Source organism: Pan troglodytes, chromosome 13 (assembly GCF_028858775.2).
Source record: "Pan troglodytes isolate AG18354 chromosome 13, NHGRI_mPanTro3-v2.0_pri, whole genome shotgun sequence".
Taxonomy (NCBI): Eukaryota; Metazoa; Chordata; class Mammalia; order Primates; family Hominidae; genus Pan; species Pan troglodytes.
In genome coordinates this window covers 139,699,838-139,721,933 of record NC_072411.2, presented here as the reverse complement: position 1 = coordinate 139,721,933, position 22,096 = coordinate 139,699,838, and the positions used below count along the sequence as shown (strand labels likewise).

The 22,096-nt window shown below is 52.8% G+C and overlaps 1 protein-coding gene across 14 annotated transcripts in view; it reads right to left on the bottom strand.

Moving 5' to 3' along the window:
• The window catches only part of MLPH (melanophilin), a 64,032-nt gene that overhangs the window by 2,749 nt on the left and 39,187 nt on the right, over positions 1 to 22,096 (bottom strand). For 3 of the 14 annotated variants that reach the window (XR_010149946.1, XM_063790926.1, XM_063790921.1), the window contains 7 exons: positions 21,662 to 21,801; positions 14,492 to 14,575; positions 8,604 to 8,789; positions 8,180 to 8,335; positions 6,479 to 6,571; positions 3,879 to 4,119; positions 1,967 to 2,024 (listed from right to left, as the gene is read on the bottom strand). Coding sequence is in view for 12 of the 14 variants with exons in the window: in XM_063790926.1 (XP_063646996.1) it covers positions 1,984 to 2,024; positions 3,879 to 4,119; positions 6,479 to 6,571; positions 8,180 to 8,335; positions 8,604 to 8,789; positions 14,492 to 14,575; positions 21,662 to 21,801 (941 nt within the window). In the remaining 2 variants the exon portion in view is untranslated. Of the gene's footprint in view, positions 1 to 1,966; positions 2,025 to 3,113; positions 3,192 to 3,742; positions 4,120 to 6,478; positions 6,572 to 8,179; positions 8,336 to 8,603; positions 8,790 to 14,491; positions 14,576 to 21,661; positions 21,802 to 22,096 lie in introns of those variants that run through there. The other 11 variants (XR_010149947.1, XM_016950782.4, XM_016950785.4 and 8 more) reach the window with 8 other exon arrangements.

The following is a 22,096-nucleotide window of genomic DNA, read 5'->3' as shown; positions in this document are numbered from 1 at the left end:
CCGTCCCTGCTCCAAGACTAACCTCTGTGAAGGGAATCACCTAACTCGAGGGATCACGACTCCTGAGCAGTGAAGTCGCATGAGGCCCCACAGACCCCGGGACGGAGGCCCGAGGACCTGCCAGTGTGCAGGGCTGGCCTCTGCAGACAGTGAAAAGCCCCCTTGGCCACCCTTGGCAGATGCTGGTGAGGATGGCGGGGAGAAATGTGAAGGGTCAGGCCTCAGCTTTGCCTTTCAGACCCCAAAATTCCTGTGAGCTTCAGGGGGCCGGGGGTGAGCTATTCTGGCTTTGGACTGGAGGTGAGTGAGGTCTCTGGATAGGACAGCGTCTACCCTTCACAAAACCAGTCATACAGAGGACACAAGGAATCGCCCCTTGTCCTCCTGCTACAAACATGAATCTCTTGGCCGGGCATGGTGGCTCACGCCTGTAATCCCAGCACTTTGGGAGGCCGAGGTGGATGGATCATCTGACGTCAGGAGTTCGAGACCAGCCTGGCCAACATGGTGAAAACCCGTCTCTACTAAAGATACAAAATTAGCCTAGCATGGTGGCAGGCACCTGTAATCCCAGCTACTCAGGAGGCAGAGGCAGGAGAATCACTTGAACCCAGGAAGCAGGGGTTGCAGTGAGCTGAGATCACACCATTGCACTCCAGCCTGGGCGACAGAGTGAGACCCTGTCTCAACAAAACAAAAGAAAACAAGAATCTCCACCTGGATTTCAGCCCATGAGACGTGCTGGAAACTCCCTGCAGAGCCAGCACATGGCTCTCCAGGAGCCCCTGCTGGCAGCTCCATAGTGGGTCATCTCTGGCAAAGTTGCTGGTGACCCTGAATCTGGGATTAGCCCCAAAGGGCCCTGGGCACCAGCTGTATCCCAGGATTGACCAGAATGTGTGCTGGGAGCTCAGGGCGTGCAAAGAGCGAGCTGGCATGGAGGTGGGGTGGCTGACTGATCAAGGAGTGAGCTGGCTGGAAAGAGATTGATGTGCCAGGTGTTGCAGGGAGGCGGTGGAGAGCCCCGGGGGAGAGGCTTCATACTTGGCCCTGGAGGACTTCACAGGACAGAGATGGGCAGGGAGGGGGCACACCCAGGCGTGGAGGCAAGTGCCTGCTTGGTGCGCTCTGAAACCAGCGTCCGCTGTGCGTTGTCCTACGCACGGGAAGGAAATGCATCCTTGGGCGGGTGTAGTAGGGGGCAGGCTGGCTCCAGTGTGTGACAAATGGCCAAAGTCTGCAGGGCTATGCTAAGAAATCCCACTTCATTCTGCAGGCAGTTGGGAGCCAAGGATTGCTTGTGAGCAGCGGAGGGACACACACTGTCTACAAGGACTGCAGCTGTGGCAGAGTTTGAACAATGGTGTGTGTGAGGGCAAAGCTCAGAAAACAGGGACAACAGGAGATCAGTCCAACAATGTTTGGGGGCCTGAAACAGCTCGACAGCAGAGGGACGGGACTCTGAATGGGGGGAGGAGCTACCAGCCTCTGGTGAGCAGTGGTTGGGTCACAAGGTGAGTGAATGAGATAAGCACACAGATACCCCAAGAGCCCGGCCACGTGCTGGGGAGGCCTCACATCCCATTAGTCCAGGACAAAGCTAATGTCCTTGTCACCACCAAGCCTTCAAGGAAGGCTAAATGATGAGCCGTACTTTCTAGAAGGCCAGGAACTGTGTACCACGTTAGGACAATTTATGTAGAAAAACATGGAAACCACTACCACCACCACCGCTGCCACCAGGGCCCCCTTTGCACGCTTAAAGCAGCAAGTTCCAGCTGTCCAGAACACCAACTCGCTGGGTCCTGAGCGTGGCCCGAGCGGCACTGGGAATGCTTTTTAGGAGTCAGGACATGAGATATGTCCCACAGATAATGAAGAAACACACAGAGCTGCGACTGGTCATTTTCCTCCCCGAAGCTCATTTCCCAGGCCCATGGGGGTAGGGGGAGCAGAGGGCTCTTACCTTGACTTTTCAGGGAATTACTGAACTTTCTTCTCAGAAGATAGGGCACAGCCATTGCCTAGAAGAAACAGAGTGTCTCCAGGCTTCATCAAATTGTGACGTTTAGGAATTGTCAACTAATTTTGGATTTCTTATTGTTCTTCCAGCTTCTGATTAACCAGGGCCACTGTTTTCTGCTCTCTAGCAATATTTGAACTTTTAGCAATATGAGAATGGACATTTTCAATAAATTAAGCACGAAATGCCTGATATAAGAGATGCTCAGCTTTGGGGAAGCTGCCACATTTGGGTGGTATGGCAGAAAGAGTACAAGTTTCTGCCCTGCAGGTCTGGTTTAAATCCCAGCACTCCCCCTTACCACTGTGTGACATGGACAATTAATTCACTTCTTTTTTTGTTTGAGATGGAGTCTCGCTCTGTCGCCCAGGCTGGAGTGCAGTGGTGCGATCGCGGCTCACTGCAAGCTCCGCCTCCCGGGTTTATGCCATTCTCTCGCCTCAGTCTCCTGAGTAGCTGGGCCTACAGGCGCCCGCCACCACGCCCGGCTAATTTAATTTTGTTTTTTTGTATTTTTAGAAGAGACGGGGTTTCACCGTGTTAGCCAGAATGGTCTCGATCTCCTGATCTTGTGATCCACCCACCTCGGCCTCCCAAAGTGCTGGGATTACAGGTGTGAGCCACTGCGCCCGGCTAATTCACTTCTTACCCTCTCTGAACCTCTGTCTCCTCCTCTGTAAAATGGGCCTGTAGCTCTCTTTACAGGGATACTGGAAGATCACTTGTGGCTAACACGATTCCCGGGTCCCTGTGACTGTTGGTCCTCACACCTCTCCTCCTGTCTCTTTTCCAGTTGATTACCTTGCTACAGTGTGGTAAGAAATCCATTCTCTGTTTGGCTTTTCAGGGAAGTGAAGAGACAGCCAAATGGCCAAATTCCCCTGGAAATTCCTCCTGGTGTCTGGCACCGTGGGATTTTGCCTGGCTGGGTTTGTGGGTGGCTGCCAGAGGCACTGCAGAAGCTGTCAGGCTGGGCTTCCAGGGACAAAGGTGGAAGCGCCCCCACCAGAGAAGAGTGTGGGTGTCAGGCATGGCCTGGGCTGAGACCCCGCTGTCACTTTCTGTCTGTGATCTTGATCAAGCTCACCCACTGCCCTGAGCCGGCTGGTTTGTTCATCAGTACAACAGGGTTAATAGCACTGCCTACCCGCTGGGTGCTGTAAACATCCTGTGGAAAGATGGACTTTTGAAAACATCGCGTGTCACTGTGAGGAGCTGCCAGGGTTGGAAGAGGAGTGGCTAGATGTTCCTCGAGGCTCCCTGCGGCACTGGGCTGCAGGTAGGGCCTGAAGCTAAAGCCCATTCCTCCTGGGGCGCTGGCCATGGCACCTCTCATCCTACTCCTAACCACTCCACCTAAACACAGGGAGCAACTCCCTCCCAGGCTGGCTCTGCCCTCTGTGCACTGCATCTGTGGGTCCCGCTCACACCCCCCGAGTCCCTGTGCCATTTTCGAGCACACTGGCTCCTGAGCGTTTTCACCTCTGGCAGCCAGCGCCTATGTCTCCCAGATGGAAGAAGTCCCCAGGCCACGGGCCCGCTGTGCCTGTTCAGGGAAGGGCAAAAGTGCCTGGGAATGTGTGTGGCCCAGGGCCTGGCCCTTACTCAGGACTGACGGGTGTGGGTGGCCTTGCTCCTACGCGGAATTAACTGTAGGGTGTGATCTGCATGGTCTCCAGAGCCCCTAGGAGGACTGAGCCACAGTCAGCCTGTGTGGGTTTGCTTCATGTCAGATGCTTGCCTCCTTCCTTTCCCGTCTCACTTTCCTGCTCCCCTACTGGGCTTTCTTGGATTTTCAACAAATGCATCTACACAAATCCAGCTCAGGTGTGTGCCACGGAGGAAGCCAACTCACAAAAGAGTTGCCACGGTGTTGTGGCAGCTGTGTGGGCATTGCTGTGTGGGCAGCTGTGAGGACGTTGCAGCTCCGCCACGCCGCGGACTTGCCACACTGCTGGAAAGGGGTGCAGTCTTCCACCTTTGTCGGGTGTCTGGGGCTTGGATGGAGTAACACATACCTTGGCCTCACTTGAAGGGTCTGCATTTGGGTCCTCTGGTCTCTTGCCAAGTTTCCCAGCCACTCGAGGGAGAAATATCTGGAGGACAAAGAAGAGACTTATGTTATTGTTGAACCTCCAGCCACATGGGCATGGGTCAGCTGGATGTAAGGATGGATGCTCTCTATACATGCTAGGTTGGGGATGCTGGGACTGCACAGCCACCCCCAGTATGCCGCTCCAGGACTCTGGGACTAGGGCGCCAAAGTGTGCAAATGAAAATACAGGATACCCAGGGAACTTTGAATTTCAGATTGTGAAAAGAAAACAAATCTTGAGACTCCACAATCACCAAGCTAAAGGGAAAAGTCAAGCTGGGAACTGCTTAGGGCAAAGCTGCCTCCCATTCTATTCACAGTCATCCCCCTGAGGCTCACCTGCATAGCTGATTGCTTCCTGTCCCCTATGGCTTCTGTAAAAATGCAGACTCACTGAGCCCGACTAAATTGTTGTGTTCAGTGGAAGGCTGATCAAGAACTCAAAAGAATGCAACCTTTTGTCTCTTATCTACTTACAACCAGGAAGCCCCCACTTAAGGGTTGTCCCACCTTACTGGACTGAACCAAGGTACATCTTACACCTACTGATTGATGTCTCCTGTCCCCCTAAGATGTATAAAAGCAAATTGTACCCCTAACCACCTCGGGCACAAGTCTTAGGACTTTCTGAGGCTGTGTTATGGGTGTGTCCTTAACTTTGGCAAAATAAACTTTCCAAATTGACTGAGACCTGTCTCAGATATTTTGTGTTCACAAGATCAACAGCTAATTTTTTTAGTGTAAGTCCTAAATGTTGCATGGGGTATACTTATACTAGATTATTAGTTGTTGATCTGAAATTTAAAGCTAACTGGGCATCCCGTATTTTCCGTCATGACCCTATCTGGGACTCTCCTAAGGTCATCTTTCATTCTTTTGCCAAATGTCCTCATCAGGGTGGTTTTGTCTGAAGATTCCTGAATGGGATCAGGAGAGGAGGATGTTGGCCTGACATGAGCAGCTCCTCTGATGTGAGCCTCCCGAGCCCTCTGTTCTAGTCACATCCATCTTCACGTGGCGGCGGACTAAGGATTTCCACATGAGGCAACATGATTCAGGCGGCTCCTTTTGGATTTTACACTGTCAGTGTGTGTGTGTTTCAGATCCTCAGAGCAGAGGCTCAGAGTCCCCTCATAAAGAGCCTTTTTATGGTAGAAACAACAAGTAATAAACAAAAATGAACCCCAACAAAGGCACAGTTGGCTAACTGGCTATGAGGAAACTCAGGCCGGATGTTCACGGGAAGGGAGGTGCGGGGCCCAGGATCCTGCTGTCAGGCCCACGGTGGCATGTGTGCTGTGGGGAGGCCTCGGGGGGCACCAACTCAACTGGGTTGCTGTGTCCCCCTCGCTCACCACTGTCCCCCCACTCACCACTGTCCCCCCACTCACCACTGTCCCCCCACTAACCACTGTCCCCCTACTCACCACTGTCCCCTCCACTCACCACTGTCCCCCCACTCACCACTGTCCCCACTCACCACTGTCCTCTCCACTCACCACCGTGCCCACTCGCCACTGTCCCCCCACTCACCACTGTCCCCACTCACTGTCCCCCCACTCACCACTGTCCCCCAACTCACCACTGTCCCCCAACTCACCACTGTCCCCCCACTCACCGCTGTCCCCCCACTCGCGACTGTCCCCTCCACTCACCACTGTCCCCCCACTCACCACTGTCCCCACTCACCACTGTCCCCCCACTCACCACCGTGCCCACTCACCACTGTCCCCCCACTCACCACTGTCCCCACTCACCATTCCCCCACTCACCACTGTCCCCCCAACTCACCACTGTCCCTCCACTCACCACTGTCCCCCCCACTCACCACTGTCCCCACTCACCACTGTCCCCTCCACTCACCACTGTCCCCCCACTCACCAATGTCCCCACTCACCACTGTCCCTCCACTCACCACTGTCCCCCCACTCACTGTCCCCCCACTCACCACTGTCCCCCCACTCACCACTGTCCCCACTCACCACTGTCCCCCCACTCACTACCGTGCCCACTCACCACTGTCCCCCGACTCATTACTGTCCCCACTCACCACTGTCCCCCCACTCACCACTGTCCCCACTCACCACTGTCCCCCCACTCACTACCGTGCCCACTCACCACTGTCCCCCCACTCACCACTGTCCCCCCACTCACTACCGTGCCCACTCACCACTGTCCCCCACTCACCACTCTCCCCCACTCACCACTGTCCCCCCACTCACCACTGTCCCCCCACTCACTACTGTGCCCACTCACCACTGTCCCCCAACTCACCACTGTCCCCCACTCACCACTGTCCCCCCACTCACCACTGTCCCCCCACTCACCACTGTCTCCACTCACCACTGCCCCCCACTCACCGGGAGGTTTGACTTCCTCCGGGGCTTTCCCGAGGGCTTCACCGTGAGCCCTGCGGCCCTCAGGGCTGCAATCCTGGATTCGATGTCTGAAACCTGCGAGAGGACAGCAGACAGAAGGCCCGTCAGACAGACGCTTGAGATCCCGCCTCAAAGTCACGGACAGAAAGAGCAGCTGCCCCCAGCTCAGTCCTGGAGCCAATTTTACTTGTGTTTTTCCTTAAGATTGGCATCACAGCCCCGTGCCCATGTTGGTGGTCCCCTTGGCATTTATCTTCCATGGTTGTTGAGAAGGGGGGGTGTTCCCTGTGGGTCACCCCAGGCAGGAGGAACGCAGGACGGGTGCATTTTCCTGAGTCTCAGGGAGTCTGCCTCCCATGGGGGGCTGGAGGAGGGGCCGTGACATGCAAGGACAGTAGTGGCTACTCTTCACCTAGCAGTCGGCCACCCCCACTGGCATCATCCTTGCCTGGCCCCCATTCCACCCCTCCCCTCTTAGGCCCCGCCTCCCACAGCAGCTGGGGGCAGCTTCTGGAAATTAGAAGCAGGCCCCATCACCCCCTACTCAGATCCTTGCAGTGGCCCCCAGGGGCCTTTGCCGTCCACCCTCCTCACACTCTCCCCTCATCACTCTGACCTGGTGTGGGGGTTTCACGGCTAATCCCTGCAGGCGCCAAGCCCACTGCCACCCCAGGGCCTTGGCACGGGCAGCTCCCTCCACCCGGCCTCTTGCCCCCTGGATTTGCCAGGCTGGCTTACTTTCCTAGTATCCCTCCTGACTGCCTTATCTCAATCGCCCTGCCCCGAGCACTCTAGGGGCTCACCTTCGCTGATTGTCTTAATCACACTTTTCATGAACCCAAATGATCTTGTTTGTTTGCTGTTTATCTCCTTCCACTAAAAACAAGCTCCAGGAAGGCTGGGGCTTCGTCTAAGGTATTTGCACCAGATCTTCCGTGGCCTACACAATGTGGGCTACGTTCTAGGCATTTAAAGCTTATTTGCAAAGCAAGAAGGAATACATGAAGGGAAGGTCCAGAGCCTGACTCGCTCCCCTTGAACAGCTCTAGGGGACGTGCCCTTTGTCCTCAGGGAGTGACAGGCACCTGCTGATGAGAAGGGAAGTGGAGGAGGGCCGTGGGGGCTGGCTGTCCCCATAGTCTGACAGGCAGACCCTCTCCTCTCTGTAGGTCTCCAGGGAGGACAGAGCAGTGCCTAAGTCACCTCAGCTGTCCCTGGGAGGCCTGAATGCTTTGGCTCTGCCCTTTGACCTTTGTGCACTATTGATGGGTTCCTCACCCAGATTCAAGCTCTGCAGCCACAACTCAGACTCACAGATGGCCCTCCGGACAGAGTCCAGTGCTGAGGTCTGGGGCTGTCCTAAATTCCAGGCCTGCTTCTAGGCCCCCATCCTGGGTCAGGGATTGTGTGTTCAGCACCTTTTTCTTGGTGGAAACCCTGCCTGTCCCTCACCAAGTTGAACAGGAAAAAGGGAAGGGGTGGGGGGCTCAGGGGGTGGCGAACTAGGTGAGTCCCCCAGAAACCCCCAGGTTCATGCCTGGCCTTCAGAGCCGTGCATGCTGGGCCAATGGGGAGGGCTCAGTGTGAGCTGGCGGATGTTAGAGCTGGCAGATGTTCAAGGCCTGGGTGTGGTCACCATCTGTGTTTGTGGAACCCAGTGCTCCCCTGTGCCTTCTGGGCTACCTCGCTCTCTGCCTGCTGGACTTCTGAGGCCGTCACTGCCACTCTGTCCTCCAGCTCTGACAGCTCCTCATCTGTGGTCCTGTTGTACTGGACGGGGTCCCCAGGGTCCTGGGGGCTTTTTTCCTGTCTGTTGGTTTGATGGGCAGCCGTGCCCACCTAGGAAAGAGAAGGACGGAGGCTGACCAGCAGCAGGAGGGAGTGTGGGGTTTCACCCAGATGGGGACTCACCACGATATTGCTCTCCTCTCTGAACCCTGGGAGCTGGTTGGTCAGGAGCCGGCCACCCGCTGCAGACCCCATCAAGGGCCCTTGGTGTGCTCCTGTGGGTGCTGCCTCCCTGGGGAGGGTGGCGGCCAGCTGGGACTGTCCATCCCTGCCCCTACCTCTGCAGGGTCCTGCTGAGACCTCTGGGGGATAGTCTTACCTCCGGGTCCGCCTGGGGGAGAGCCCCAACTGATTTGCCCCTGTTGGGCTCTGCCTTTTCGTCCTTGGCCTCCTCCTCCTCGGACGAGGTCCCCTGGTCACTGACGTTGCTGGTCAGCTCCTCCAGCTTCCTCCTCAGGGCCTCCTCCTCCACATCGGCCTCCGTGCGCACTCCAGCGCCTAGACCCTGAGAGAACAGGCCAGTGGATTTGGATTCGGCTAGCCATCTGGAGCCATGGAGCTCCAGGGCTGGCTCTGGGAGATGGGCCAGGGCCCAGCACACCTGGGGTTCCTGCTGAGCTCAGCTGCCTCCCTTCTCCATGCCAGCTTGTCCAACATGCCCCTCTGGGGCCCAGTCCCAGACTCCAGGAGCAGGTTCTGCAGGGCTGGGGGTTCCCAGGGAAAGCTGACCACCACCCCTGGCTATCTAAGACCCACCTTTTTTTTTCTCCCTTCTCATCCCTTTCATTTAAGGGTGCCATTTGTTTATTCCAGGCTGATGTCCTTACTCTAGGGATGGGGAGAGAGGGGTGTGGAGTCACGGATCTCTGCCCACTCTCTCTCAGGGAAATACACAGACAGCCTTGGTCGGGTCCAGCTTCAGGGGCTGGGCTCTTCCCACGCTCTGGCCAACAATTCATTTAGCAGCTGCTGTGGGACACTCCTCTGGGGCACACTGCTCCTGATCACATAACACCAGCCACTGGACTGCGAGTTCACCTGTGGCTCCCTATCAGGCCATGTGACCTTCGGCAGGTCACTCAACCCCTCTGCATCTCAGTTCCCTCAGCTTTAAAATGGTGGTGATAGCAGTATCCAACCTGCAAGTTATAAGAACTCAGTTCAATAATCTGTGTAAAGTCCTTAAAGGGTCTAGTTCCACTGGCCACCTTGTCTGTGGGCAGGAGGCAGGAGGGTTAAGGGCAGGCTTTATCTGTTGTGGACGCCGGCCTTTCATGAAGGGTTTTAGGTGCTAGCTCCGAGAAGGTGACAGAGTTATGTGATAAAAACACAAAATTATCCCAATTGCCTCTTACAGCCAACATGGTGCTAAGGTAGGTGATGAGATCGAAAGTGTCACTCACACTTTAAAACTCACATTTTTAAAGGCAGCTTCACCCTTTAAAGCTCGCTTAGGCCAAGAACCTTGCAGACATCATGACCCCTCTTTTTCTCTCGTCCCAGATATCCATTCCTGTTGGCTCTGCCTACGCGAGGCCCCCGGGATCGGTCTGCCTCGCACCACCTTCGCTGCTCTCCGGTTCGACCACCGCCTTCTCCCAGCCGGCCCTGCTGCCTCACCCCCACCTCCACAACCTGTTCTCAGGAGGATGGCCAGAGCAATCCCTGTGCCCTCAGCCAGCTGTCTTCTGCTCAAGCCTCCCCACCCCTCCCATAGTAAAAGGCAGAGCCTGGACCATGGCCTGGGAGGCTCCGTTCTGTCTGACTCTGCCACTACGTCCGGCTCCAGCCTCTGCGCGCCCACCCGCCCCTGCCTCGCCCATCTTGGCCGGGCTGTCTCCTGCAGTGGCTCCCTCCTTGGGACCTTAGGAGGGGCTGCAACACTTGATCTTAGACAGCCACACGGCGGCCCCGGCACCTCTGCCAGCTCTTTGGGCAAATCCCACGCTCAGTGAGGCGCCCTGACTGTCCTGTTTGAAATGTCACCCTCACCCCAGGGACCTTCTGCCTTGATTTATTTTTCTCTACCTTCCTCCACCTCCTGACCTGTGTTCCACTAGTTGGGTTGTGAAGGAAACCAAAATACACCACCCCAGAATAGACTTCTGGGACGTATTTCCAGCTGTTTATTCAGAGAAGCTGCAGAAGGGATCACTCTGAAAACCTGTCTTTTTGTGTGTGTGTTGGGGGCGGATTTCATCCGTGGAGGAAAGCTATAGGGGTGAGCTGAACACCAGGCAGACAGGCTTTCTCTGAGACCCCCTCAGCGGCCTTAAAAGGACACTGATGCCTGACAGTGACACGTCGGACAGCGACGCCGCCAGCATGGGCTGCTGCCGATTCTTCGAGGGCAGCTCCTGGTTACCCGAGAGATTTTTATCTGCATAACCAGAAGGCTTTCCTCCCCTCACCCTCCCGTGACCTTGTCACCCCTGTAACCCCTCAGGAAGCCCCAAGACCCATCCGTCCTGTCGCCTTGGGTGTAAACCTCAGTCGTCTGTCCCTGCTTCGAGTCCCACATTTGGGGGACCCCCATGTTCATGTGCAGAGTAACACATCATTGGCCTTTTCCCTGTGACCCTGTCTATGCTGAGTTCCCTTCAGCAGACGCAGGCCCCACCCTCCTGGGGGAAAGCTTGGTGTTCCGGCAGTTGCGTGTTTCCTGCCTCTCCCAGATGGAATGCAAACCCCACAAGGCCCGCGTTTTTGTCGACTTTGTTCACGGCCACCTCCCCATCGTCAGGAGCCGGTGCTGGGAGCAGAGTGGCTCCCTGTGTCTCCCGACTCTTCCCAGGTGACGAAGTCACACAAGTTAGCAACATGGCCAGGAAGACGACGCCCATTCACTTGTCTGCCCGTGCACCTGCTCGTTCACTCATCCATCCCACATTCCGAGGGCTCTCCCCTGGCCCCATGAAGTCGACTTTGAAGTGTGAGGCGAGGGCCGCGCAGAGATGCCACCTGGGGAACTTTAGTGCCGTCCTTGGTCCCTTCCTCTGGGAGCCATCACCTCCACTGACACTGGAGGGCTGGGAGGGAGGGAGAGCAGGCGCCTCCACCAGGAAGTTGCTCACAGCCCACGGCGCCCCTGGGCTGCATCGATCCCTCCCTCACCCATCAAGCCGAGGATATTGCACATGATCATTTAATTTTCTATTTGGACGAAGACTATTGAGACAGATCGACAGGGCTGGCTGCCTGGGGTCTCACAGACGAACACCAAGGGGATGATTAGATTGAGTCGATGAAGAAGCCACGTGTTTTAGCCAGTATGCTTTTCCATGAGGCTCCACTTTCCTGACAAAGCCCCCAAATCACAGAGGCCCTCGGTGGAAAGATCGGGAGTGACGTTCAGCCTGTAAACGCCACTGGGCCTGATATGAGCTGAACTTCGTCCCAGAGTGCATGGGGCTGAGAAACTGCAGGATCCCCGCGAGAAATGGAAGCCCAGCGCCCATCAGGCAGGACGCAGCAGAGCGACGGGGTATGGGGGTGGAAGCCGGTAGATGCCTGGGAGAGGCAGGGATTGTCTTGCTTTGTAAGCCAGTAAATAAATTCACACACACACACACAAACCTACACACACAACACATGCACACATATACACATGTATGTGTGGAAAACACATGACAACATACGTGTGTGACAGGGACCTGAACCAGCATGGCGGGACACAGCCAGGGTGACTAACTCGTCCTTGTTTGCCAGGGATTTCCAGGTGCAAAAGCCCTGAGAGCCCCTGACAGGATGCTGGCGGCCCCAGATCCAGCCCCTCAAGGTGGAGGGCCCCACTGCCTCTCAGGTCCAGCTCCTTGATGGCCCAGAGGGCCATTCCGCGAGCAGTGTCCCCTCGCGGGGAGTGTATGGGCAGTGCAGGTCCCATGTGGAGTCTGTTACTTCTGACTTACTAGTCCCTGGGCTGAGATTTGTATGAGCAAAAGGCCAAAGCCAGGAGGTACCAACAAGAGCCAGAGCGAGGGTGGCCACCCTTTCCCTCCACAAGGTTAATCTGTTTCTGGGTGGGCTGGAGCCAGGGCTGGGCAGGCTACAGGACAGCGGGTCCCGAGTGTTGCTGAGGGGTCAGCAGGGTGGGGAAGGAGTTGGGCAGGAAGGGGGTGAAGGAGGTGAGTGACAGATCTCCAGTGTCCACCTGAGAGGCAGAGCCGAGGCCCGAGTGAGACCTGGGTCAGTGTTCTGCAGGGGCCTGGGGGCTGGATGGCTGGATATGGGACATGGGGTCCGATGGGGCGCTGGAGCTTGTGTTGGGGCCACTCTGACTCCAGTGCAGGCAGGGGCCCTTCCAGAGGCATCCCGTGGGAAGCAATGCTCTCCCTAACTTCCCTGTGCTTTCAGCTGGTGCTCTCCGGTCAGTGATGGGCCGAGTCTCACTCATGAGAGCCTGGGCCTCAGTTTCCTCATCTATAAGCGAGGGAAAGAAATGTCTACCTTGCAGGGGTACCGCAGGATTAAATGAAATTATGGCACATGGTCAGCCTGGCTCTAGTAACCCATAATGCACAGAGCACAGTAACTCATCCCCTTATAGATAAAAGCAGCTGTGGTCCCTGCTGGACACATGGCATGTGGGCTGGGCCTCAGTCTCTCTCCGCTCCGGCCAGGGTCAGAGCCTGTGCAGGGGTAGCCCTTGGGGTCTAACTTGGGGCCTGTGTGCTCTGCTTCCCACTTGGTCTCATGCCCCCAACCTGAGCTTCACCCAGATCTGTTTCTCCGGAGCCCTGGCCCCAAGAAAAATGAGCAGCTGCAAACCTAGGGTGCTACAAGGAGCGTCCTGCGGAGTGAAATCATTCAAACTTAAAGCTGTTGGAACTTTAAATGATTGGGAGCCTCGAGAGGAATGTGGCTATGTGGCCTGAGTCAAGTGGCATGCAACTGCTGTTTCTGCTTTTCTCTGTAGACGATTGGGAAAGACCGAGTGGCGCCAGAGATGAGACCCCTCTCAAGATCATTACCCCTATTCATGGAGTGTTAAAGCAATCTTCCTCGGAATTAGTAAGCCGTAACCTAGTGAATTGCTACAATGTAATTATAGGCCTTGTATGGAAAATGCTGTAACACTGAGAAACTTCTCTGTTTCTGCCTATATAAGTGAAACTTTAAATTCTCCACTTTGGAGCACTGACCCCATTCCTATGGAGTCTGTGTGGCCCAGAAGACTGTCCTCAAACTTTGTGCTCAAAGAAACTCAATACTTAATCATATTTGCTGAATCTCCTTATCTCAGTGCCCAGGTGCTAGATGTGTGGCTGTGACTCAGCTGGAATGGAGGACTGGGTCCCTACTCCCTCTGCACCCCGGCTGTCTGTCTGCCTGTCTCTCAGACACAAAAGCACACACACACGCATGCACACACACTCCTGCAGCAGGCCATGGTTTGTTTTATTTACTCCCCGTCAGGTTGTCTTGGTGTGCTGTTGTGGTTTGACTGTGTCCCCTAAAGTTCATGTGTTGGGAACTCGATCCCCAGTGCAATAGTATTGAGAGGTGGGACCTTCAAGACGTGATTAGGTCATGAGGGCTCTGCCTTCATGAATGGATTAATATCATTATTGAAGGAATGAATTTGTTATTCATTCCAGAGTGGTTGTTATAAAAGCAAGTTCAGTTCCATCTTGCTTTCTGTCTCTCCTGCCCTCTGTCACCATGTGCCATGTGGTGACACAGCAAGAAGGCCCTCACCAGATGCCACCCCTTGATCCTAGACTTCCCAGTCTCCAGAACCATGAGCCAAATACATTTCTGCTCATTATAAGTTACCCAGTCTGTGGTATTTTGTTATAGCAGCATATGGCAGACTAAGCTGTGCTGATGATACATTCACAAACATGGTGCGGAAGGAGATTCCACCCTGCTTTGGTGCCTAGACTTCAGAGGCTGTAGGGCCAAGCAAGTTTCCTCCCATCTCCAGTTATGTCCCCTGGGAAGGCTGTTACACGTGTGTGCCCTCCAAGCATTCTCTCATTCAAGCTCTGGGCATGAGAGGTGGTGGCAAGCCTGGATGGGACAGACGACTTCACTCAGGCTATGTGGTGGGAACTGCCTGGCTCTCTGAGAACTACACACAGAACTTAAGCTTACAAACAGCAAAATCTCAAGAAACTCTTCTCCCAAAAGCCCATGTCACACTTCAGCCTCCTTTAACTAAGGAGCTGTGGGGGCCCTTTCTCTTTGCCCAGCCCCCGGTGTTACCTTGGCCAAGGGAGGCACAACTGTGTTCTCCAGGTAGGTCAGCAGGCATTCCACAGCTGAAATACGCTTATTCAGCTCAAAGATCTGCAGCAGAAGGAGAGAAACAGTGGGCAGAGGACCCAGTGCACTCCAACCAGCAAGACACTGGCACCCACCACCTCAGAAGCACCAAATTCCCAAGAAGTGGAAGGAGAGCTAAGGCCACCACCCATGACATGGCCTGGGAAGGTTAATTGGGAAACCCATTTCTAACACCAAGAGTTCTGGAACACCAAGCAAAATCTTAGAGCGGAACCAAGAGAGGGGAGAGTGGGGAGGGTGAAAGTGGCAGGAGAGGAGCCGAGTCCAGCAGGACAAGGAGCTGAATCTGGAAGGTTGTGATGGTGTCATTACTGTGGACAGCCACTGTCACTGCCGGTACCGAGCAGCACAGGAAGACATCAGTTAATTACGCCACAGTGATCAAACAGTCATTAGCTAGCAAGAGCCTGGGGTCACTAGTGGGCTAGGAGGCAAGGCACTTCAGGTGACAACCTAAAGGGACCAGAAGTACAACTTGCTCATCCCTTGAGTCACCAGACTCTTGAGTCACCCAAAGTCTATTAGCTCCCAGACTGAGACATGATAAATCAATTTTCTAGTTTTCTTCCTCACTCAGCAGATGCATCTTTCCTGCCATTATCTCATTTACGGCTCACCTGGCTTTAAAAGAGGGAAGTGGTGCTATGGAGTGTTAAGATGCTTTTGTATTGTTTGGTTGGTAATTAGTTGAATCATCACAGCACCAAGGGCTTTGAGTGGGCAAATCTGCCCGAAGAACATGACTGGCTGAGAAATGTCAACACCAGGATTTCAGTTAGACCTCGGCCCACGCCTTGGGCGGCCACTAGTAACTGAGTCACCCTCTGGTCCCGTTGAGCATCTGCAGAAGCAGAGATCAATACCCTGGGGAGATAGCACTCAGCACACAGCCTCTGTCTCCTGGAAGCAGTGGGCTTGGGGACTCAGGCAGATCACCTGAGGTCAGGAGTTCGAGACCAGCCTGGCCAGCATGGCGAACGCCATCTCTACTAAAATACAAAAATTAGCCAGGGGTGGTGGCTCATGCCTGTAATCCCAGCTACTCGGGAGGCTGAGGTAGGAGAATCGCTTGAATCTGGGAGGTGGAGTTTGCAGTGAGCTGACATCATGCCATTGCACTCCAGCCTGGGTGTCAAGAGCAAGACTCTGACGAAAAAAAAAAAAAAAAAAAAAAAGAAAAGAAAATAGAGAAGAGACTTCCCACTGCCCCCTTGTCTTTCAGAGCTTCTTTCTCTGCTTTTTCCAAATACATATAAATCTTTAAAATGGCTAAAAAGCCTCTCTGCAGTCTTAAAACTCCACCTGGGAACTGTGTTTTTGAAATGGAAACATCCTTGAAGATAACCCTAGCTCCCACTCCCCAGGAGAGGGTGAAGAGTCTAACGTGGGTGGGCACCTTGCTCCAGTTTGCAAAACTAGCTCCCATCTTAAAGATGTGTGAGAAGGTTGCTTTTCTTCGGGTTAAAGCCAACACAAGTGGTCTCCCGGTTAGGATGCTAGAGTGAGGATGTACACTGTGATCAAAGGCGCCATCAGCTCCTCTCATTGGTAAGGACTGGTGATGGTTTGTGCTGAGAACTGTGTGGAATGGGCCGGGCCTGCCGGGCTGCAGAAGGGCTGAGAGACCTTCCTGTCTTTGCAATCTCTCAGCGGATTGCCTGGGGCACGTGCCATATTCTGGTTTGATGCTTGTTCAAGAATAAATCTGTCTTCTTCCTCTGCTACCCTTATGGAGAGATTTTCTGGGTAATGAAAAGATTTCGGGTTTTTCTAAAAATTATATTTCTCCAACAGTAGCAACTGCTTTGGTGGGAGTAGCATCACTCAGACGTGGGCATCTGACCCTGTGTGGGCACCAGTCGTCAGGATTATCACATTACTTAGATATGTACGGACAGAATACTAGGTAGGAACCCCTTGAGCTTTCAACTTGTGACAATACCAAAGTTTAGAGTTTACAAATGCAATACAGACACTGGCTAGCGATTAAAACAAACCAACAAAATATGTCACTGGTGACACTTTCATGGGAAACCGTCAGTGTCTGTAGCCCGAGCACACACGAATGGCCCCAGGGCTGGCCCTTGGGAGTGAGGGGGCGGAGGGTGCGCGCCAGGGCCGTTTCCTCTCCCGTCTCCCATCTCAGCCCCTTGGAAACTTCCTTCCTACCACATGCTTGTGCCATCTTGGGCCTTGTCTGGGCTTGAACAATATCTACAGGGAGTCTTTTCTGATTACCCCTCGTCGGGAAAGCTGTGACTGTCAATACAAATGCAAAGGCAGGCAATGCACAGCTGCCTGACCCCTCAGATGAGCTGTGATAAAATACGATTCCTGAGAAAGCTCAGGCCCTGAGGGCATGGCTGGGAGTCTTGGGGTTGATGGGCAGATTGAGAGTGCTTCCTCCTGGGGTCCCACCGCAGCCACTTCACAAAGGCCCCTCTAAGAGTCTGCCTGGGTTTTCTCTGAAGTACAGGATCGCTGCTGCATTTGGAGCTTCTTTCTGCTGCTTAATTTCCTCCATATAAAGATGCATGGGAAACAATCTAGGTGAAATATTAGTTGAGGTTGTGGCATTAAATAATTCAAACAAAGCTGTTGGAACTTTAAATTCTGAGTCTTGAGAGGACATGTTTCACAGCTGAAACTTCTACCTTTTTTTTTTCCCTGTGAATAATTAAGACCAAACAGGATTGGAGATAAGGGCCCCCCAGGTCACTGTTCCTCCGCAAGGTTGTGATCCTGCTACAATTTCTACATAGGTGAAACCTTCACTAGTCCACTTTGGGCCCCATTTGTTTGAAGTCTGTGTTTCTGGGTGGCCACTGTCAAGCTTTTGTTCTGATAAACTCGATATACTAATACTTATTTATATTTTCTGAATCTCATTATTTAGGGTTGGCAAAGTAAATACAAGTTAATAGGAATAAATAAAGAGAAACAATTCCACAGGCAGGATATACAAACATGAACTAGAGAATAATTCCAAGCAGGTATAAAGGATAATTGGTTTCAGTGGGGCTGGAAACCACGCTATGTATTTTACTAAAGGCTACTAAAGTTGCTAAACTACAGGTTTACTGAAAATAGACAACTTGATTCTCCTCTTCATCCTGTTGTCTTCAGGCTAGGAGACTAGGAGATGCTCAGCCAGCCAAGGATGTCCCATGGGTCTCTACCTGGCCACCCTGAGAGGTCTCTATGCTGGCCTCACCCAAGAGGTCTCTATCCTGGCCACACTGGGGAGGTCTCTATCCTGGCCACACTGGGGAGGTCTCTATCCTGGCCACCCTAGTCCTCCACTGTCCCCTGCATCCACAGGTTCCTGGATGGACTTGGCTGAATCGGCTCTTCCCCTTTTCTCAGAATAACTGTAGAATGTGTCAAGAAAGCCACTTCCTGATGTAAGGAAGAACTGTCTGGATTGTCTAGAGCCTGGGCTCTAGAACTGGATATCCTTTGGCCCAGTGATCCCAGTTTCCCAGGGTATAAGACTCAGAGAGGAATGCTTTCTGGGACCCCCCAGCTGCCGCATGACACAGGACACTTGCAGCCGAGACTCCACCCTCCCTGCGGCTTCCCTGAGCCTGGGGGACCTCGCTGCCTGACTGTGAGTAATGAAGTGGCTCTGCTCGACTTGTGTGTGTTCCGTGTTGCAGAACTAGACCTGCGAATGCAGGTGGTGGAGGCTTGACTGCTGCGGCACCGGGTCTGCTCTGAGTCCCCGCCAGAGCTCAGCACACCTGTAGCTTTCAAGTCCTCTCGGGACACAGAAACTGCAGGGGCCAAGCCAGTCACTCCCTGATCTGAATGAAAGGACACTTCCTTGTGTCAGGGCCTTGCTTGCTGTTACATAAAAGGAGTTCCATGCCTCAGGAATTGTGGGCCCCAATGGGTGAAGCGGCCATAAGCAGTCTTCACACAGGCCTTCTCAGGGCCTTTCATGCCCGGCTATGCTCAGGGGCAAGGGTGCTTCTTTCAGAGACTAAGTGGGCCCTCAAGGAAGTTGGTGCAGGAGAAACTTCTACCCAGGGTTGAGGAAGCTTCCAGATGACACTACAGTAAAAAGTCAGCTGAGGACACTGAGTCCGGAGAGATGCTGAATTCAGAAACTGCACGCTTCTGCCCCATGGACACTAGCCCAATTTTAGAACCCAAACCCCTATGATTCCCCATATTGCCATGCTAAGGAAGTCTCTTTTTGAAATTCAGGTGCTCATTTTCGGCAGATCATTTCTCTGGGTGCAGAAGCAAAGTGACAGGATGTTGGAGGAGCCCCTCACCTATCATGCACGCGAAGGTTTGGCCCTGTGAGAACAACCACGGGACAGATTTCCTGCTGAATGAGGGCTCGGAAAAGCCCAGGGCCTACTGCATACTTCTTCTTGTTGCCCACTCGTGAGCCAGTGCTGGTCTAGTGACTGCCACAGTGTAGGCCAAGGCCTTGGGAGAGGAATCTGCAGCCCTGTGGCTGAAGAGCTGGGTGATGCTCCATCTCAGGTCGTCCTGTACACCGAAGGGCCAGGGCGCTGGAGAAGCCCTAGACCTTACAGAGCAGCTTCTGCGTGCCCCGCCCACCTCGCCTATCTCTTGAGAACCCCAGCCGTGCACCACCTGCGTCCTCGCTGCTTCCAGGCCTTTCCTGACAAGGCTCAGCTTTCACTTAGCCTCCCTCCTGACAGCCCAGAGCCCACAGGCCCGAAGGGAAGCTCCACAGGGCATTCCCTTCCCCAGCTCTCCCAGGAGGAGGGAGGAGGGGCTCTGTACCAGGCATCACCATGCCCAAGGAGCTGGCCCTACATTCATCCAGGCTCCAGAAGATGTGCCTGAGACCAGCCTTGGTGAAACTGCGGTTCCGGTCTCCATTCAGAGCAGCCCCACTTCCCCTTCTCTGGGTTTCGTGCCTCAAGAGTCATCAGTTACAGAACAGTCCCCCATCCTGTGATTACATTGCTGGAGTCAAGGCTCTATCAGAGACATTAATAGCCTGTGTCTTTCATTGCCTTAAAGAACCTAGTGGTCATGATGTTCTCAGAAGAAACAATATTGCCTTTCCCCCGGTAACATGAACTTGCTCAAGGTGAAATCAGCTGACTCAACAGAATCATCATTTAAATGCAGCGAGCGGAACTCAGGGCACTTAAATCTTGTGATGAATTATTTCATAAGTTAATGTCTACAATGTGAGTGATTCTACTAATTTAACAGGTGTTAAGTATTATGAGCAGAGTTTCTTAATGCCTATATAAAGCCTGCTAAGGGGCTGGGCATGGAGGCTCACACCTGTAATCCCAACACTTTGGGAGGCCGAGGTGGGCAGATTACTGGAGGTCAAGAGTTCAAGACCAGACTGGTCAGCATGGTGAAACCCCATCTCTACTAAAAATACAAAAATTAGCCGGGCGTGGTGGCGGGCGCCTGTGATCCCAGCTACTCAGGAAGGTGAGGCAGGAGAATCGCTTGAACCCAGGAGGCGGAGCTTGCAGTGAGCCGAGATTGCTCCACTAAACTCCAGCCTGGGTAACAGAGCAACACTCTTTCTAAAAAAAATAATAATAATACAGCCTGCTAAGCGTTTCACATAGCTGACAGATTATTTCCTCCTCTTGTAAAATATATAATACTTGATCAAGTATAAAATATATATTTTCATAAAAAGGAATGAAGCACCCATATGTGCTACAGCGTGGATGGACCTCAGAAGCATTATGCTCGGTGAAAGGAGCTCGTGACAAAAGGCCAGATGTCCTTCTGTGAGTCCATTTACATGAAATGTCCAGAATAGACAAATCCATTGAGACAGAAGGAAGACTGGTAGTTGTCAGAGGCCGGGGACAAGGGAGACTGGGGAGTAACTGCTTCATGGGTATGGGATTTTTTTGGGGGGTGAAGTTGTTTTGGAATTAGAGAGAGGTGGTGGTTACACAACACTGTAAATGTACTGTCACTGAATTGTACGTCACAGTGGCTCACGCTTGTAATGTCAGCACTTTGGGAGGCCGAGGTGGGGGGATCACCTGAGGCCTGGAGTTTGAGGCTAGCCTGGCCAACAAGGTGAAACCCCGTCTCTACTAAAAATACAAAAATTAGCCAGGCATGGTGGTGCACGCCTGTATTCCCAGCTACTCAGGAGGCTGAGGAGGGAGAATCACTTGAACCCGGGAGGCGGAGGTTGCAGTGAGCCAAGATTGCGCCATTACACTCCAGCCCAGGCCACAGAGGGAGACTCCATCTCAAAAAAAAAATTAAAAAAAAATAAATTTTTTGAAAGACTAAAGATTATTTATTTTCTCCTAAATTCAATAAAATATTACTTTTTTCAATTATAAAATACATATAAAAATTTACCCTTTTATCCATTTTTAAGGTAGTAAGTATATTCACATTGTTGTATAACTGTCACCACCGTCCATCTCCAGGGCTCCTTTCATCATGCAAAGCAGAGACTCTGTGCCCATTCCACACTAATTCCCATCCCCCTGACCCCAGCCCCCGGGTGACTACTATTCTAGTTTCTGTCTCTATTAAATTGACTAAGAACCTCAGGTTAAGTGGAACCATATAGTATGTGTCCAGAGTGACTGGTTTATTTCACTTAGCACAGTGTTCTCCAGGTTCATCCATGGTCTAGCATGTGTCAGTGTTTCTTTCCTTTTTAGGGGTGAATAATATTCCATGTTGCGTACATGCTGCATTTTTTTATCCATTCATCTGTCAGTGGACGCTTGGGTTACTTCCACCTTTTGGTTATTACAAATAACGCTGCTATGGATACGGGGATGCAAATATCTTTTTCAGTCCCTGTCTTCAATTTTTTGGGGTGTATACCAAGAAGTGGAATTGCTGGATCCTATGGAAACACGATTTTTAATTTTTGGGGAATGGCCATACTAAGATGGTTAATTTTCTGTTATGTGAATTCACTTCCACAAAAAATATTGTGATGACGTATCTCCATTAAGTAGGCTTGTGCAATTTCATAGTTTGAAAGTATTAAAAGCTGTAATTTCTCTAAAGTGACTTGGTGTGGAGGTAAAAAGACTCCACCCAAAGAAACGACAAGACAGAAGTCTTTCCAGCCACCATTACCTGACTCTCAGAAGACGCCCGGCCTCTCCGCTTGGAATGGTGGGAGGCCATCACGTGAGCCCGGATGCTTTCCTCATCAGAGGTGTCCACATCGGCCAAGTACTGCAGGGGCAGCTGCTCATTCCTGATGACATTCGACCCTTCAGAGCGAGAGTGGGTTTGAATTACTTGGAGTGAAAAGCTGAAAGCTGATGGACGTGTTTAGTCCAATGAAGAAAAATGAGGCTCAAAGAAAATGAAGACATAAGGATGTTCATGTTACAGGGCTGAGGTTCCAAAGTCACAATAAGAATGGGGCAGATTCCACAGCCACACACAAAGATCTTCAGGAAAAAAGACGACCTTGCCTGGCATTGTGGGTGGGGGTTAAGAGTGGACATACTTTGCATGTTTGCAAAGTAAATGTAATATGATTCCCAATTTCAAATTGCAAAT